An 18,949-nucleotide genomic window follows, 5' to 3' on the forward strand; every position below is an offset into this window, starting at 1 on the left:
GCTGTGGGGTCCCCACACCAGCCCTGCCGACGCCCTTCAGACCCGAACACTCGCACCCCCTGCAGTTCCAGCCCTGGGCTCCCCCACACCAGCCCTGCCAATGCCCTTCAGACCGGAACGCTCGCACCCCCTGCAATTGCCACCCTGTGAAGAAACTGCCATGGTCATTTCTGCCAAGTGGAAAAATGCTCAGGAAGGAGTGGGCTGGAATCACCACTCACGTGTGCTTATGACCTTGGTGGATTTGAACAGAAGCCCATGGAGGTGAACGGCCAGTGCATTAACTTGCTGTACTACCAAGAGCCCTCTCTAAGAACTCTATAATGTCCAGATCATAATTAATATATAGAGGGAGTTAAGTCCATTATACTGCTAAGAAAATGGAAGTCAATGTAAATAACTGATCTGCTACCTTTTGAGGGCAAGAGCCATAAATTATTACATGGTAAGAGCTCCTTCCAGCAGACACGGGTCCTGGCAGCTTGGCCAGGGCACAGCGCTTGGGTTTTAGATCTACCCCATTCAGATCCCCGTGGGTCCCATGTTGGGCTCTGTGACGGGGTGCTGGGCAAGAATTGCTGACTCGGCCCTCTGTCACGCCAGCACCCATTAAAGGAAGTAACTTGGAGCTGGCTAGAGAAAACCTGCACCTAATTGGTGAATGGGAGACAGCTGTTCACCCTATTAGCCGGGAGGAAGGAAGCCAGGTGGGGGAGCAGAAGCAGAGCAATAGCTCTTCCCTCCCAGGTGCAGACACTAGAACCCAAGCTGTGTATGGTGAAAAGGTTGGCAGGAGCACAACCCGTAAACCAACGACACCAGTGGTTACTGAACCCCAGGGTCTCCGAGCGACCCTGTCGGCACAGCAGGGGCAGGAACCAAGAGGGCCCTGCAGCACCCTGCCACAAGCAGCAATCAAACGGGACCCGAGCCAAGCCCTCCGTGGGGCAACTTGTGCTGGCTTCTTCTCGTCAAGATCTAGAACTCCTGGGGATGAACAGGAGGATAAAATGTTCCCATCTCCACCACTTCTCCACCCCTCGCCCCATCCAGGCTTTCACTCATCCTCATTCTCTCAGTGCTGCCACCATCTCCACACCCACAGAAAAAGCAAATAAACCGCTCCCCACCCAGGTAATACAAAGGCCTTTGTCTGCTGACTGGAGGAAACAGAGAGAGAACCATGGCCAAGATTTCCCAAAGTGCCTAGTGACTCAACTCATCACAATGCAGAGTAAACCTGCGGAACTCATTGCCAGGGGATGCTGTGAAGGCCAAAAGTAGAACTAGATTTTAAAAAAAAATTAGATAAGTTCATGGAGGATAGGTCCATCAATGGCTATTAGCCAAGATGGTCAGGGATGCAACTCCATGCTCTGGGTGTCACTAGAATCTGAGTGCCAGCAGCCGGGAGTGGACGACAGGGGATGGATCACTTGATGCTTACCTGTTCTGTTCATTCCCTCCGACACACCTGGGATGGGCCACTGTTGAAGGATAGGATGCTGGGCTAGATGGACCATTGGTCTGGCCCAACATGGCCATTCTTAATTTGAGATGCCAGAAAGGGTGGGTGCTCAGCACCATCTGAAAATCTAGCCCCTTTCAAGGCGCTCATGCTGGACTTCCCAGTCATATTAGAACCTCCTGGGCTGTCCTTTTATGTGCATACACTTTACCATTTTGGGAGACTTCTGATATCATGGTGAAAGGAGCCAGATAAGAAGATTAAAGACACAGACTTGCACACACAGATTGACGGCTGAGTTCTGCCGGCTGCAGGTTCAGATCCAGAGACTTACCTGACACGGAGAGCCTAGCCCCATTGCTCTGGCGTGTCTCTCCACTGTACTTGTGCTTGGTGATACACCTGTAGGTGGACAAGGCATCTTCCTTCTGCACGTCCGATATGTACAAACCTCCATAAAAAGTAATAAAAAACCTATTTTCTGGAGACACAAACAGAAGACAGGGAAAAGTCCGGTTATTTCTCTGTGTTTGACCAAACTAAACATATTGCATCACCAGGCAGTAAGACGCAGCCCAGGGATGGGGTGAGCGAATGCCTGCTCTGCAGAGAAGCATGCACCCGTGCACATACTGAACCCCAACCACTGGGCTCTCTCAGTGAAGATACCATAAAATAAGGGAACTCCCACAGGAAGTTGCATAAAGTTACGGAAAGGAACAAGGTCAAAGCTGAATTCAAGGGGGAAAATTGGTCCTTCACTTGCCCTGCTGCCTCTCGGGAGCTGCACAACTGCTGCATCTAGGCAGCCCAGACAAACCAAGGGTCGGACTCCTCCCTTAGCTCGGGGACCGCAGTTTTCAATGGGGACCTAAAATCAGGAAAGGAGAGCACTGCAGCATGTGTTCAGATCAGAGACACACACAGACGGAAAGCCGGATGTGCAGATACCATTCTGCATGTGGATGAATCTGCCTGAGAATGCAAACCTGGGGTGGGGGCGCCCCAATAAGTGGACCGTGACATTCCATAGGAATGGCGTTAGGCGCCCATTTTAGAACTTATTTGTTGGTCACAATCTTCAAGTTAACTTAAAATATACCCCTCATCTGATTGAATATGCTCCCAATATAAAAGCTCAACAAGAGTAAGCAGTGGTGCCGGCTGGCTGCCGAAATGCACTGGACAGACAGAATTTAAGGCTGCACTCTCAGCTCCGGCACTGGCCTCACTTCTGGGTCTAATCATACTCCATTTTACTATGGGCAAACTAGTACGTCTCTGCAGTACCCCTACTCAGGCCCAATTAACGTGCGGAAAGGGACCAGAGACCCTGGGCCTGGGAGGAGAGTGAGAGGTGGTTCCATGGTGGCTTGTTAAAGAAGGCAGGGCCAGGCGAGAGGCAAGCTTGCAACTCCAAACTCAGAGGGCGCTGCGGAGTCTCAGCGTGCCGTGCTGCAATGTGGCAATTAAAAGGGAATCCATCCTGCCGAGTCAATAATTAGCTGAGCTTACTTAGAAGCTTGTGAAAACAAACAGGATCTTAAGTTGATACTTGAACACCAGGGGGAAGATTCCAGAGGACAGCAGGTAACAAGCAGCATAAACCAAGCCAGCTGGAATGGTGAGAGAGTCCACAAGGAGACATTCCCGCACTGAAGCACAAAAGTAAGGCCTCTCTGTCCATGCCTCAGGCTAGTGCACAGGTGAATAAGGAGTCATTAGCCCACTTATTAACCTGGTCCCCGCTTTATAATTCACCATGAATATTAATACATACTAATGAGCAAACGCCTGTGCTGTGGAAGAACTTAGCAGCAGCATGCAAAGGAAGGCAAGCAAATGGCTTTGGAAAGAGGCTAAAGTTGGCTTTCCCCGTTGGAAAGCACACTGCATCCTGCTCTAATGGTGCTCAGAATTCCTAACGGTTAGATAGAGCCTTTCACCCCCAAAGAGCACAAAACGATTGGGCCCACCACTGCAATGCAGCCACCTCTGAAGCGGGACATGGCAGCTGTTCACTAGCAGCACAGCGCTGCCACATAGCACCACTGCACAAGCATGGAGAATATTGGTAGAATGTAATTTCCTGAGTCCAGTTTTGGCCATGAAAATGAGCAGTGCCATGGGAATCTTCTGTGACCAGAGATGGGCGGTGTGACATTATTGATATAATCTGTAACTGTATAGATCACTGTTGCGACCACTGTTCTATATTTGCAGCAAATATTGTCTAAAGGTTTCAGAGTAACAGCCGTGTTAGTCTGTATTCGTAAAAAGAAAAAAGAAAAGGAATACTTGTGGCACCTTAGAGACTAACCAGTTTATTTGAGCATGAGCTTTCGTGAGCTACAGCTCACTAAAGGTTGTTGTGTAAGGGGTCTATGGAGAGGTTATGGTTTGCTGGTTATGATTATGCTGTCTATATATGCGTATCATTTTTGTAGTTGAAGTTATGAATATTGGCTCTATACTGTCTATTTCAAACTTATGCTGTACTTCTGGGTGACACCCCAGACAAGTTGGTGTCAGCTCTGCCTAGCCTGCTGGATGGCCCATTAAGGACCATCAGCTAAACAATTGACCCAGTGAGAGAAGACAGATACACCTTGTGACTCAGCCAGGCATGCAGGAATCTGCCTATGGACAGAGCTCTGAAGTGTTTCCAGGCTATGTGATGGACAGCTTGTCCTTGGGACAAAGAAAGCAGAGACCACATGGCAAGAGACTATAAAAACCTGCTGCAGCTCCTCCATCTTGTCTTCCATCCTGCTTTTGACCTCTGGAGGGACTTTGCTACAAGCGGAAGCTCTACACAAAGGACTGATGACCCATCCCAGCTGTTGATTTGGACCTGCAGTTTATTCTATCCCTGCTACAAGCCTGAACCAAGAACTTTGCCGTCTCTGTATGTCATTGATTCCATTTCACCAGTTCTAGCTCTCATCTCTATCTTTTTCCTTTTATGAATAAACCTTTAGATTTTAAAGGACTGGCAACAGCGTGATTTGTGGGTAAGATCTGATTTGTATATTGACCTGGGTCTGGGGCTTGGTCCGCTGGGATTGAGAGAACCTCTTTTCTTTCACTGGGGTATTGGTTTTCGTAACCATTCATCCCCATAACGAGTGGCACTGGTGGGGATACTGGGAAACTGGAGCGTCTAAGGGAACTGCTTGTGTGACTTGTGGTTAGCCAGTGGGGTAAAACCAAAAGTCTTCTCTGTTTGCCTGGTTTGGTTTGCCTTGGTGTGCAGCGAAACCCCAGCCTTGGGCTGTAACTGCCCTGCTTGAAGTGATTTGTCCTGACTTGGTGCTCTCCGTTGGGTCCAGCCAGAACCAGCCTCGTTACAGGCAGAACCCCAGTTTTCTCTCTCCTCTGAAAGATGGCTCATCCATCAGCAGAGCACCCCCTAGCCACAGACCTGGGAACAGGTTCGATACCCATTGAACCGCCAGCACCTAGGATGAGGCCTCGCTTGAGAATCAGCTTCCACCGTTTGGAAGTGGCCTGGACAGTTGTGTACTCAGGCAAAGGAAAGAGCATCTTTTATGCTCACAACGGAAGTAGAGATCTTCTAAAGTGAGGGGGCCAGAAATCTGAAACCAGTCTGGCACAAACTCACAACCCACTCCCTGATCCTTCCTGACACCCCTGATCCTTCCTGATGCCCCCCACCCCCCTCCACCCAGCAACGCTCACAGGCTAGTCCAAAGACCGCCCTCAGAGGAGGCTTCCTACCACGTAGCATATCAGCAGCAAACCACGACACAAGGCAGAGTAATGGTCAGCCCCAACTCCAGCCGGCACATTCCCATCTCAGCATAAGAACGGCCTTACTGGGTCAGACCAAGGGTCCAGCTAGCCCAGTATCCTGTCTTCTGACAGTGGCCAGTGCCCCAGAGGGAATGAACAGAACAGGTCATCATCAAATGATCCATCCCCTGTCACTCATACCCAGCTTCTGGCAAACAGAGGCTAGGGACACCATTCCTGCCCATCCTGGCTAATAGCCACTCATGGACCTATACTCCATGAATTTATCTAGCCGTATATCAGCCAGATATTCATTTATCCTACTCTAATTGTAGTAAGAGCAAGTTCTGTGTCAGGGATTCGTAACAGAGAGAAAAATAGTGACTTCAATAAACAATTAACTTTCATCTAACTTAACAGAATGCCTAAATAAACACAGAGACTGGAAAGCCAGATGCAAAAATGTCTTTAAGACCCAGTAACTCAATGTCCGGCCCTGGAGCCAAAAGGAGACCTGACAAGGAATCAAAATGATCAATGAATGAGTTGTTTGCACACTCTGGTTTGCAAAACCGGGGAGGGGAGGGGAGGGGAAGGGAGAGAGAAGAGATATTTCTATCTCCGTGTTTACAAGGAGGGGCTAGATGCTCATTAGCCAAAATCTGCATGTGTTGTTTTGTCTCTGTGTTATGACATGGCAAAGTCAATGCCGCAGCACACACATAATTGCAGAGCAGTCACAGCTCTGAGCTGTCAATCTGAAGTATCGAGGGATTAATACAGAGATCCAAAAAAGAAAAGAAGAAAGAAAAGCCCCACAGGTGCAATTGCAATAAAATGCAAATAGATCATTAATGTTTCATCTCTCAGCAAACCAGTAAGCACAGAATATTGGCTGTACTGGAATTTTAAGCAAGGGGGGAGGCTGTTTCTATGGCAACGAGCGGTCGCTGCATCTTGCAAACTGCTGCTCCACAACCCTGACTGTCCTCATTTCCCCCCCCCCATTTTTTGGTGCATATTTAATTGTGGTACCATTTTCAGAACGCCGTGTTACTCCTCCGGAAACAAAGGCTTCCCGAGCTGGAGCGACCCGCAGCGCGAGAGAGGGAGAGCAGACAGCAGCAGTAGGATGTTCAAACCTCTGGAGGGACCTTCTGCAACATCAGTTCTGCATGTTTGATGAGAATCAAATTATGGCCTGCTGTGGGGGAAATGGATGAGGGACCTGCTGAGCCCACACAATGGAGAGCGAAGAAAAGCCCAGGGAGACCAAAGGCAGGTGGGGAATAACCCCTACCATGAAATGAATACAAATAAAGCCCTGACACCTATTTACACTTGGCCTCCCTGCCATCAGGTCTGAAAATGGCCTCCATATGTTTATAAGAACCCTCCCTGCCAGCCATGCAAAGGCGCTGGCTCCCCAGGGTGGGGGAGCAAGCCAGAAAGCCGGCCACAGGAGTTCAGCCTGCTAGAGGCAAGGTGGACAGGAAGCAAAGCCGGGTGGGAGTGCTGTGAGGGCAAATGGACGTAACCCATGTGCTGGGCCAGAAAATACACATATGGCTCCACCTCAAGCCACTGGACTCCAGCGGGGAAGCTTGCCTCAGACAAGGGACAGCAGCTCAGCTAGTTGAAGAGGCTGCTTGTACTCTCCATACATGGAAGAAGGCAGGGAGCCAGCAAGGGGAGCTGGGATATGCGCCTCTCCAGCCGACCAGACCCTGGTCCCAGCTGGGGGGAGTAGCTTCAATGGAAGCCCAGAGGCACCGGTACATACAAAGAGCACTCTGCCGGCTCACTCTGAGCTTCATGAGCACTCACCAGCCCTGACTCAACTCCCCAGTCCCTGGGTGCCGGGTAAAACCCGGAGCAAACTCACTGGGGTGGTGGGAATGTTTCCAGAGCTACTCCAAACGCCTGATCCGGGTGCACGTTCCCTGGACACCAACGGAATCAGCATTGGCGGGATGGTCTGTGGAGGTAGGCAGAGCAGGCAAACAGATCTCCTATTTATCCCAGCCTGCTGCCTGGAGTCACTCTATGACAATGGCATCACGCCTGGCAGCCTGGCACTGAGCTCAATACAAGAGCTCAACACCCGAAAATCAGGCCATTCAGAACAAAGGGCCCATGGACCATTAGCACCACATTGATGCTTCTCATGTGCTTAAGGAAGGCAAAATGCACAGCGTTCTCCATAGACCCAACTGCAAGGAGCACAGCGAGTCCTTCACTCCTCTTGGTCTGCATCATGTGGGAGCTGCTCAGCATTGGACAGAAACATTCTGCGAGAGAGAGAGAGACAGACACCCCTGGGACTCCCTAATAAGCCAGCCCTCTCTGCGGAACAGGACTGCCTGGACCACGGCACATCCTGTCCACACCTGGAACTCTGCTGGTCACTAGCATGTGCCACATTGCCAACCCAAGGGCTGAAGTATCATGAGTCACGACCCCCAAATCCAAGAGAGTTTAAAAAATAACAAACAGATTCTCTCTCTTTCCCTTCTATCCTTTGAGCTGTCAGGGGTCACCTTTGCAAGCTTTTCCTTGCAACCATGAGGACTGGAAACTTATTTTCCCCACTGAAAGCTGAGATTCTCCCATATTCACATGACTGCAGAAGCTGGGGCTCTAAGAAAAAAACCCACCAAATATTGTGAGACTCACTATCAAGTGACAATAACTGGCCTGTGGCTCTGCCTGGATCTACAGGTTGAGTTCTGTATGAACTGAGTTATGTACAAGCTGTTCTCAAGTCTGTAGGGATTCCATGACCAGGGTATCAGGGAGGGAAGAGCTTCATCTCTGAAAGTAAGTGCAAGATGGGAAACAATTACCTGCATACACAGTACCCTGCAGGCCATCCTTCCCATGGGCACTCCCCAGGAATGGGGAGCATGGGTTCTATGGATGTTCCATCATTTATCTTCACAGCAACAAGAGTGTTTAGATGTTAAACCCTTCCAGGTGTGCAGTAGATTCGTCCATTTTAATACTGTTCAAAGGTTGATCCTCTTGAGTGAAGACAAAACCCCTCTGCACTGGAAGTAATGCCGCACCTTGCCCATTGCAATGCACAATTTTAAAGACACTGTGACATTAAATTTAGGGTCTACAGAACCTGATGGCATCTCTTCAATTTTTAAAAAAGGGGCAAATAACTTTGTCTAAGAGAATTACACTGGTTGGCGGGAAAGACGTGGGCGATAACTGATGTGAACCTCTCCAACGGACACCTCCCCAAAGTGACTTATTGCCAGCTCCTCTAGCGAGATTAACATCGATGGTTGTGGAATAAAGTCAAATCTTTCTGCCTGCCAGGAGGTGGGAAAGGTTTCCAGGAAGCAGAGGATTAAGTGTGTCTGTGGCCAGACTGAAGCTGCATTGTTTTAACAGCTCTCAGAGCTAGACACAACTACCAGCCTCTGCAAATAACCTTCCAAAAATCCCACTACCAAGGGATGGGGGGGGGAAGGGGACTCTGGCCTCTCTTACTCCTCCATCCTCCCTCTATTGTGTTCCTGCATCACAAAAGATGGATCCAATGCATCACGCTCCCCGCAGGACATGAGAGTGGAAAACAGGGACACAGCAACTCAAGCAAGGTTTAAAGAGCCAAATCTGGGGAAGGAGGCAGCCACTTCAGACTTGCCTTGACCAAGTCCCCTCCCTGCTCTGTGCCTCAGGTTTCTCCTCTGACCAAAGGAGCTGGCTTCACCCTCCGAGGGATGCTGCAGGGAGCTAGCTGATGTTTGCAAGGTGGTACAGCGAAGGGCTACTCTTGTTATTTCACACCCATCTGATAACTGGCTTCAGCTCCCTGCCTGGCATATATGGGTTTGGCCATTCGGCTCGTGGTGTCATGGCCAGCCAGTGCTGAGTGGGGGGAGCGTGACTACAGTCTGGCTGTGCATTGGGTGACTTGTCTTGGGATCAGATTATCTAGACAGAGACAGGAGCATCTTGGTGAGCAGGCGAGTGGATCGCAGAGGAGTCTCCATGCATGGCCATGTTTTGGTAGGCTATTAGGAAAGTATCTCAACTCCAAAAAGCACATACAAGCCTGGGGCATTGCCAAAGCCCATTTCCAGACCCAGAAGCTTGTAGTGGCCAAGAAACCACAGTATCCATTCCAGGGGCCTTCCAATTTCAAGTGAAAAATTACAATCGATACAGGTTACCAGTTCCTGCTCTATCCAATATAGATTTATAAAAACAGTGGGGTCAGGGCTGCAGGAGAGAGCACATTGTATAGTTCATAAGACTAATGAGATAACTTTCCCTTGATACTCTGGGGCCAATATTTCCTTATGCATTCTGTTTTAACTGCTGGGGAATCAATAGGTGCCAGCGTTTATGAATTAGCTGTAGTTTGAGCATATGCATCCCACGGCATCCTGGGCAGTTGGTGATCATTGGGAGCTATTTCCGGCCATGGTTAAAGTAACGAATATATCCCTGGGGCAAAGATGGGGAGGGAGGCAGGGAAGCCCCGAAGACGAAGCCTGGTGATTTTCAGTGTACCTCTGCTTTCCTATCCTGCCTTTCAACGTAGATGTCATTTGGGGAAGGACAGGGAGTCTGTGTTCTCCAGCTCAGCAGTAATGGAAAATCTCTGCCACCTGGCATCCAAGCACAGGCGTTATTTTCTAGGCCTGCTGCCCGGACCATGTTACCCCTCTGTCTCAGTCTATCAACACCCCTTCAGCTACCTCCCTCGAGATCCTACACAACCCAGATGCCAAGGAGCCCTCCCCTCCAAGTCAGCAACTGGGGCTTTGCACAGCCACTGTAATTAGAAGGCTGACCTGCCGGTCGGTAGCTTTCCACACACCTAAACTAGAGCTAGGCTAGATTAGACAGAGATTAAGGACCCATCCATCCATCCAATGGATGTTAAATAGAAGCCATTGATTAATCCAAATGCAAATGTAATAAGCACTGCGAGATATACGACAGATGTATTTACATGTTTCCCTGCATACATAATCCCAGGAGGGTTGTAAGGCAGTGGCAGGTTTCCTACCCCTTTCAAAGGCGACATATTTCTCCTGTGTGGCTGTACAAGGCTGAGTAGCACAGAGCAGCCAAACGCCCATACAGAACACATCCACCTTCAAGTTTCATGGGCAGCTGCGAAATAACTGATTCCAGCTCAGTAAGTGGGTCACGCTTTGTACCCAAGACTCCCTGTCCTCCTCTATCCGGGAAGAGCAAGGCTTAGCTTGAAAGAGAATAACATGCCCTAGAAACATCATCTTGCTTCCACAGTGGCTTTGGGAGTCTGAGGTCTAGGTGCATCTCTCAGCCCTGCCTGAAGGGGCCATCTCCTGGGAGTGAGAGGGTAGTTCACTCTGCAGGGCCCTGGGGTACACAGTGTGTACACTACCGAGATACGAGACAGACACCGGGAAAGCGAGCTACCCACTCCGAGCAGGGGGTGGCCAGCCCAGAGCAGGGAAGAGGCATATTGATGGCATGTAGCAGGGGAAGTTTGCACAGCCGGTGCCCTTGCTGCTCCCCCTTACAGTGGGGAGAAGAGGATCTCCAGTGGTGCCCAGTGGGGACTTTCACCAGCACTCAACTGACCGGTGCCCATTTAAACACTTACCTGACTTGTACTGAGCAAGAGAACTTCCTCCATGTGAAAGGGGAGGCTACGCCTGGAGACCAGGGTTGTAGGATTGCCAACGTATGACTGGCGCCCGTCTCAAGCCAGCCCAGTGCTCGGCTCTCTGCTCCACCACGCAGTTTCTGCCCGCACAACCTAAGGCTCCAATTAAGAATTCCGCTGCGGTTCCATAGGTGTTGTTCTTTTATGTGCTCACATTTTAACTTTAGTCTGAAAGGGACCATTCCAGGGAGTGATTTTAAACAATAAAAAGAGGGCCGCAACATCTGAATGACCCACTTTTGCTCTGAAGAGCCTGGGCTGGGATTTGAATACCCTGTGCATACTAAGTAGCCAGAATACACACAGGCAGCAGGTAGGGTCTCTGGGGATGGGGTGCCTTACAGAGCCAGAGCACTGCTCCCTGTGCAAAGCCCGAGAGAAGCCTGCATGGGAGGCTTGCTTACAGAGCTGCCTCAGACAGCTGAGCAGCAAGGCAATGTAGACCTCACTGAAGACCTAAATAGAATCCCTTGCCATGCACGTGCCGAGCTGCTGACCTCCCAGTGACTGAGTAAGGAGGCAGAAATGCTCCAGAAATTAACCCACCCCCAACACCACGCGGGATCCAGCTGCTGTGCTAGGTGGGATTCCCGTGTTCTCGACCCCTGAACAACAGGAGGGAAGGGTGCTGACATCTCACAGGGCTGGGGGCATTTGGAAAAACTGGTCCTCTCTCAACCAGCAGCAGCACGTGACACTGAATAGATGCTGAGCCAGAGAGGAAAAAAATAAAACAGGAGGGATGAAAATTGGGGAGTCATGAAAGGCTTTTCTCTTTCTGTCCTTGATCTCTTTTATAGGCACATCTCTATCTTCCCCTGTTACAGGATTAACACCCATCTCTCATTCTCCTAGTGCAACAAGATTTTATTTCTAATTATGCTGTAATAAAACTGGGAGCACTCCCAGGGTTTCCTCCAAATGACTTGTAGACACTCTGCAAGATTGGATCCCACTCAGCTCCATTGTAAAGCATCTCCCTGACATTCATTAGACATGCATGAAGGGGACGTTTTAAGAATGGAATTGCATTTAAATGGATTTTCTGAGTGAGGAGAATGACACCAAAGAAGAGAAAAAGGAAGGGAGGAGGTTTTGAAAACAGGATGTAACTGTTCCGGGGAGTGAAAATAGAACTGCCCGACTCCGAGCCCTTTCCAACCACAATGGCCCTGTCGTTCGGTGGCACCTGCTGGAGGCCCACCTACGCCCAAAGTGCTACAACAGAAATGGCGACCCCCCTGAAAGAGAAATGCAGATTTTATCCCGCAGATAAAATCGCTAGCAAGCCAGCCATGGGAGCTGTGCTGCACAGAGGGCCCAGACACTGCTGGCTGTATGATTGCCCCCACAACGGTCAGCCCCTGAAATTCTCACCTACTGGGCACGCAGTGGGATGCATGCGCTGCTGGGGGTGGGGGTCAGCTCAGGTCACTGCAGAACAAGAGAAGCTGCTGAGGGAAAAGACTACATAGGTGCCAGCTCCTCCCAGCCAAGGCAGGACAGTTCCCTGCAGCACATCCTCGAGCGCTTCGTGCTGCTTAGCTCTGCCATGTCCTAGCTGATGAGCCTTCCCCCTGCCTCTCCCCTTGGCAGACTAGTCCGCAGCCAAGTAAGACTCACTGTCCAGATACTCAGCCTTAATTTGCCCTTCTTTAATTTTTCCATAGACTGTAAAGCCATGAGGGACCACTGCGCACTGCACAGGCCCTAGGACTTCCCTGGTTGAACGACAGCATACCTTTTTGAAAAACACCCAATCATGATTTTAAAATTGCCAGTAATGGAGAATCCTCTATGACCCTGGGTCAGCTGTTCCAATGGCTAATTACTCACACTGAAAAACGTCCACCTTATTTTCAGTCTGAATCGGCCTAGTTTCCGCTTCCAGCCATTGGATCTTCGGGTCTAGCGGAACAGGTGTAACAAGAGCCCATTATTAAATACGTGTGTCGCATGCAGGTACTTACACATTGTGTTCAAGCCACCGCGTAACCTTCTCTTTGCTAAACCGAACAGATTGAGCTCCTTGAGTCTGTCACTATAGGGCATGTTTCCTAATCCTTTAATTATTGTCGTGGTTCTTCTCTGAACCTCCTCCAATCATCAACATCCTTCTTGAATTGAGGACACCAAACCTGGACACACATTCCCGTAGCAGCCAATCCCAAATACAGGGGTTATATTACCTCCCTACTTGATATTATCTTGTTTATGCATCCCAGGATCGCATGAGCCCTTTTGGCCACAGCATCACACTGGGAGCTCAAGTTCAGCTGATTATCCACCAAGACCCCCAAGTCACTGCCTCCCAGGATAGAGTCCCCCATCCTGTAAGTATGGCCTGTGTTCTTTATTCTTGGATGTATATATACACACATTTACATTTAGCTGAACTAAAAGGCATACTGTTTCTTTGTGCCCAATTACCAAGTGATTCAGATTGCTCTAAATCAGTGACTTGTCCTCTTCACTATTTACCACTCTCCAATTTTTGTGCCATCTACAAACTGTATCAGTGATGACTTTATGTTTTCTTCCAGGTCATTGATAAAAACATTAAAAGGCGTAGGGCCAAGAACTGATCCCTGCAGGACCCAACTAGAAACATACCCATTCAATGATTGCCTGTTTGCAGTTACATTTTGAGACCTATCAATGAGCCGGCTTTTAAACCGTTAAATGGGTGCCATGTTCCTTTTGTATTGTTTTACCAGGACTCCGAGTTAGACTCCTGTGCAACCGCCTACCTGCTATTTCTATTGCTACAGCTCCCAAAATGTAGTCCAGGCACTGTCCAAATGCAGAGCAAGTCTCTGCCCCAAAGCGTTTACAAACAACAATTCTGCTCTATCCTCATTTACACCCATAGAGCTGCTCTGTCACCTCATTTGCTATCTAGGAACCAGACCACACAGGCTTAGCTCTTCTAGTCTTGCTAGGCTTCTAAAGGCGGGGCCATACGTGTTTTAACGTGAGAACTGCCAGCCACCAACACACTGTAGCTGAGTGTTAGAACTCGAGTTTGACTGTGTAGGACGAATGCCACGCCCTGCTCAAGGCTGGGTCTGCATTGCTCTGGTTTGAATGTCAGCCGTTCAGTAAATCCTGCCTTCTTTTTACACCTTCCACCTGTTTTTGGCCTGTCATCTCCCAGCGTTAAAGAGCTCTCCTTGGAGTACCACTCCCCACCTATTATTGCCAAAGGCCCTTTTATTCCTTGTGCTTTGCAACACTTCCTTCTCCCCGCAAGCAACCCCTAATTAGCATTGCCTTCCAGCCAGCCCCAGACTCACAGGAACTCTTCCTCCCATGAAATGGCTCTGGGTAGTGAAAAGTTGAGCTCATTCACAAGACGGATGCTATTTCACACACCTCTCACCTGAAGAGAGAGACTTTCTGCCTCTCGCATGATTGATCCCCAAAGCTGTCTCTAAATCCACTTAATATGATCTCAGGTTTCACCTCATCTGATGCATGTGAGGTTTAACACATCTACCTCTGCCCTTTAATAGATGGCAATAATTACTCATCATTTGCAAATGCTCTGTTCTGCCTTAATGTCCCTATTACAGGAAGTCTCTCCTTTCAGCATCCAGGGCCCTGCATTAGCGTGCGCCCCCTCCCCCCGCCCCCAAAGAACTCTGTGCTTAGGCCATGCCACCTCTTGGTCTCCACAGCGATCGTGTACATTGGCAGGGTCTTACTGCCCGATACTATCGCCCTGCCAGGCCCTATGCCTGCTACTGAGAACCAGACAATACAGATTTATTTTGTGGATGCTAATCCCCTAACAAATCCCATTCCATGCATTTCAGAGCTGCAGCTCAGCAGTGGGTGCTTTTCCAATGAATTGGCTCTTCGGGGTTCAAAAAAGAACTGCAGGATCCCATCTAGCATTAAAAATGCACATTCCCCCTAGCCTCCAGGTTTGGTTTCGGTTTTGATCACTGCATTTAAGCCTAGGAGAGCCAACAGAGCTGCAATGTCTTCTCCTCTACCAACAGCTGTAAAAAAAGAGTTAAAGAACCGTCCCTGCTGTGCCAGCTGCCATCTGCCACATCTCAGCTCCTGCACCAAACACAGCTCTGCACCCTGCATTCAAATAAAGCAAGCTGAGGAACCACAACAGGGGTTCTTAGTCCAAAGCAATATCCCCTTTTTTTGCAAAGCCATTATTGCCAGGTCAATTTAACCTCAGCTGCAGGTGGCGCTCTCCCTCTCGTGTCACGCCAGAGGCATTTGGAAATGTTTTCCGTCTGAAAGCTCACATTGGGTGTCCAGCTTTTGCAGGTCAGAACAGATGTTAGTCAGCACAGGAACACAGGGTTTACCAGACTGGATCAGACCCATGGTCCATCTGACTTGGTCTCCTGTCTCCATCCGTGCCCAGCACCAGCTGCTACAGAGTAAGGTGGAAGAAACCCCAGAAAGGGCACTTATGGAAAAATCCTCCCCCAGAGGAAAGTTTCTTTCTAACCCCTGTCAGCCGGTGGTTGGCTTAGGTCCTGAAGCATAAAAGTTTATAGCCCTGGTACATTTCTATCTTATCTTATGCAACTGGGGGATCTGCTTAGCCATATAAATGTCTAATATATTTATATATATAAATATTATATATGTTTCTTTAATATATTTTTGAATCCTGCTGAGCTCAATGCTATGCTGTGGCTAGGAGTTCCACCAATTACTTCTGCATCGTTTTAAAGATTTATTTCTACTGACTTGTTGGAAACATTCGGCTTTTCAGCTTCATTGGAGGATTGCTAGCGATTGGGAAACTGGGCAGTTTTTACAAACAAGTGTCCTGCAAATATTTGTTCAGGTTTTCAAACAAATTGGCCAGGCCTGTCTGTTGACCCCTTTCAGCATTCACCTTCAACGAGAAGACCGGCAAACAGGTTCTGCAGCTGGAACATCCCTGAAAGGAGCAATTTTTTCATGCAGAGCTTGGAAAATATTTGTTGAAAGAAATACTGACTTTGTAAAATCAACTATTCACATCCCAAACCTTATCCCAAGAGTTCTGGAAAGTGAGGCATTACAATGCAGCTTATGTGCCCTGTCAAAATTCAACACTAACCAACCAAATGACATGGCTTGTACACCAAATTGCCACCAGCAGTTGCTTGGATACAAGCCACATTTCAAGAATTAGTCACCAAAAGTATGGCAAGTAATTGCAAATAAAACTAGAAGAAACTAATCTGTTCATGGACACTCAATGAATATAAAGAAGAAAAATTAATTGAATAAATTATTCACTTTAAAAAGGACATTGTCAGGTTAACAATCATTTTGAAAAACACAAATTTCCTGCGCTAAATTACAAATATTCCTGTAAATGTTTACAGGCAAAAGGCTATCCAGTGTCCTCATCTCTTCCCCATTAATGCAGTTTGTTTACTTTTTGCCCCTCTCAGAAAGGTACCAGAACAACTCTTTTGTGCATGATCAGCTGGAGGTTTTAATGCAGGAGCAAAACGCTGCACCGTGAGCACTGCAAACATGGCATCTTTACATCGTTAAGCAAATAATTTTGCATGGATTTTTTTAATTTAAATCAAAACCATTGCTATTGGTCTTCTGCTTTTTAAAAGCTTTGTTTTCTCAAAATCTACCTTTTGATCTAAATTCAACCCCGTGGGTGAGCATGACCAAAAACTGGACCCACCTTTACAGGTACGTGCTCATTACTCACTAAAACTGGTATTAACAGAGACCTCTTTTTAATGACTTCCTTGGGGGCCACGTCTTCTGTCGGTTATAAAGAATTATTAAATTAAGGGTAATTATTTATCATGGGGCCAATTTCTGCTCTCATTTTCACGGGGGTAAATCCAGAGTTATGCTACAGAAATCAGTGGGTTTACACTGGTAAATGACAGCAAAATTTGGTCCATCAGGTTTTAATGCATCTGTCTACGCAGCTTTCTATAAAAGAGACAGTGCTATCAGAAGAGCGGGTGCCTTCTAATACAAGGCAGAGAATTTTTGAGTTGTTTTATTTATATGCAGAACTTACTTTGGGAAAGACGTCACTATCACGAAAACAAACTACCTCCTAGCCTTCCCACCACCCAGCCCAGCTGCCTCCTCCACGTCTGGGTGCCAGACTTGTCCCCTGCATCTCACAGAGGACAGGGCTGCGGTGTAGGAGGTAGTTCGTGGACTGAGGGATGTGGCAGATTTCAAGAGATGAGGCTTCTCAGGGAAAGAGTTAATGGGGGTTTCATGTAAATTAGCCATAATGACAGCATGGCACCTACAGCTGCAGAGTGCACCGTTCTGGCAGATCAGCATTCACACTATCACAGGACGAGCAGGAATTAATCTCCCCGAGGTGGTCCACAGACGCCTAATACCAGCAGAAAATTACAGAACAGGATGAGGAACATTACAAAACGAATAGGAGGGGACTAGAGATTTCCATGGCTAATCCTGTTAACGAGACAATTTCTTATCAAACTCATTATGTGCTAGAGAGAGAAGGGGGAGCAGGGAGGAAAGCCAACTGGGGGGCAGGAGAGGGAAGAAAGCGGATGCCTTCCTGACTGTGAATTACAAATGGTAAGTGACGGACGTGGAATTTTTGTGAGCCGCAGTAACAGAGTCTGCCCCGCAGGGTACAGCCACAGGCCTGCGCAGGCGGCAGGGACGGACACCACTATTTGAGTCACATGCCTCATTTCTCATTGGCAAAGCTCAGGAACTCAGGCGGGGAAGCACTTTCTCCCCAGGCAGTCTCCAGGATGCACATAATGCCCTAGGAAGCAGGGGACCCATCTTAGGGTTGGCCAGCCCTCTGGGATTGTCACAAGATGAAACCTCCAGGACTACCTCCAACCAAAACTGGCAATCCTAGCCCAGCTTGAGGCCAAGGAGGGGTCCAGGGGACCCAGTTCCAGGGACTGGGGCACAGCTCCGACCCAAGGAGCGACCCAGTTCTGCTCCAACAGGAACTCAGGGAGTCAGCTCAGGATCAGTGGGGACCAGGGAACCCAGGTCATGGTCAATGGGGCACCAGAAGACCCACTCAGCCCCAGAGGGACAAGAGGACCAACAGGAGTGGGGGAGCCAGGTCCAAGCCAACAAGACACTCACCTGTCGGCTTATGGGGCCAGGGATGACATTTTCAGAATCACCTACAGAAGACAGGCACCAAGGCAAGTTTTCCCATTTTCCAAGTGGCATCGGGGCCTTGGCTAATGGAAGCCAATGGACTCAGGCTCCCTGGTGCCTAAAGTGATCCTGAGAACGGCCTTCAGTCTCTTGGGACCATGAGACCCCTGGATCCCACTGGGCCTCAATGGGGGCTGTGCTCGTCTCCCTTCCTGTCTAGCTCCTTGAGGCCCTGTGGGAAATCCCACCCTCAAAGCGGTGACAGGTTTTTCAGCCCATCCCCCAAGATATTCCCAGCAAACTGTGGGGCATGGCCCAACCCCAGGGCTGGCTGTTGGCTTCAGGCAGTGGCTGAGGACTGCCTTTGTTCTCAGTGAGATGGACGGGGTCCCTAGGGTAGTGACTGGAATCCCTTAGCAAAGGGGGAGCTGGCGGAGGATGCAGCTGGATTCATGGCAGGAATTCAACTCTGCCTGCCTCTCACCCTGACACCTCGGCCAACCCACGCTCTCAGGGAAGCGACATCTCCATACGTCCCGCCAGGGCTGACTGGAGCTCTGCTCTGCTGCAGCTCCCATGCCTCCACCCTCCCAAAAACCCTTCTCCGGCATTGCTGCCCCAAGAAGTGTGCTCCAAGGAGGGTACAGCACTGTCCAGCGTCTCCTCACTGCAGCTCCGCCACCCGTGGGAATGCGCGAGGGAAGAGGGGAATCTTGCACTGTGCACGAAGGTGGCAAGGGTAGAACACATCTAGATTCCCTGTGGGAGGCGTTGGGACAGCTAGAGAGGAGGCTCATGCACCAGCTCCCTCAGGCATAGCCCTGGCTCCCAAAGCTGCCACACAGGAACCCAGGGCTGGGCATAGAAGCCCACGCTCTCCAAGCTCGCCTGTGAGCATCCACATTGCATGGACAGGCATA

The 18,949-nt window shown here is 49.2% G+C and overlaps 1 protein-coding gene across 2 annotated transcripts in view; it reads right to left on the reverse strand.

Annotated features, from left to right (window-relative positions):
- Positions 1 to 18,949, reverse strand: part of DSCAML1 (DS cell adhesion molecule like 1) — a 325,499-nt gene that overhangs the window by 149,166 nt on the left and 157,384 nt on the right. For both annotated transcript variants that reach the window (XM_074936884.1, XM_074936885.1), the window contains exon 4: positions 1,803 to 1,949. In XM_074936884.1, coding sequence (XP_074792985.1) covers positions 1,803 to 1,949 — 147 coding nt within the window. The remainder of the gene's footprint in view (positions 1 to 1,802; positions 1,950 to 18,949) is intronic.

The sequence above is a fragment of the Natator depressus genome, chromosome 22 (genome assembly GCF_965152275.1).
Source record: "Natator depressus isolate rNatDep1 chromosome 22, rNatDep2.hap1, whole genome shotgun sequence".
NCBI classification, from domain to species: domain Eukaryota; kingdom Metazoa; phylum Chordata; order Testudines; family Cheloniidae; genus Natator; species Natator depressus.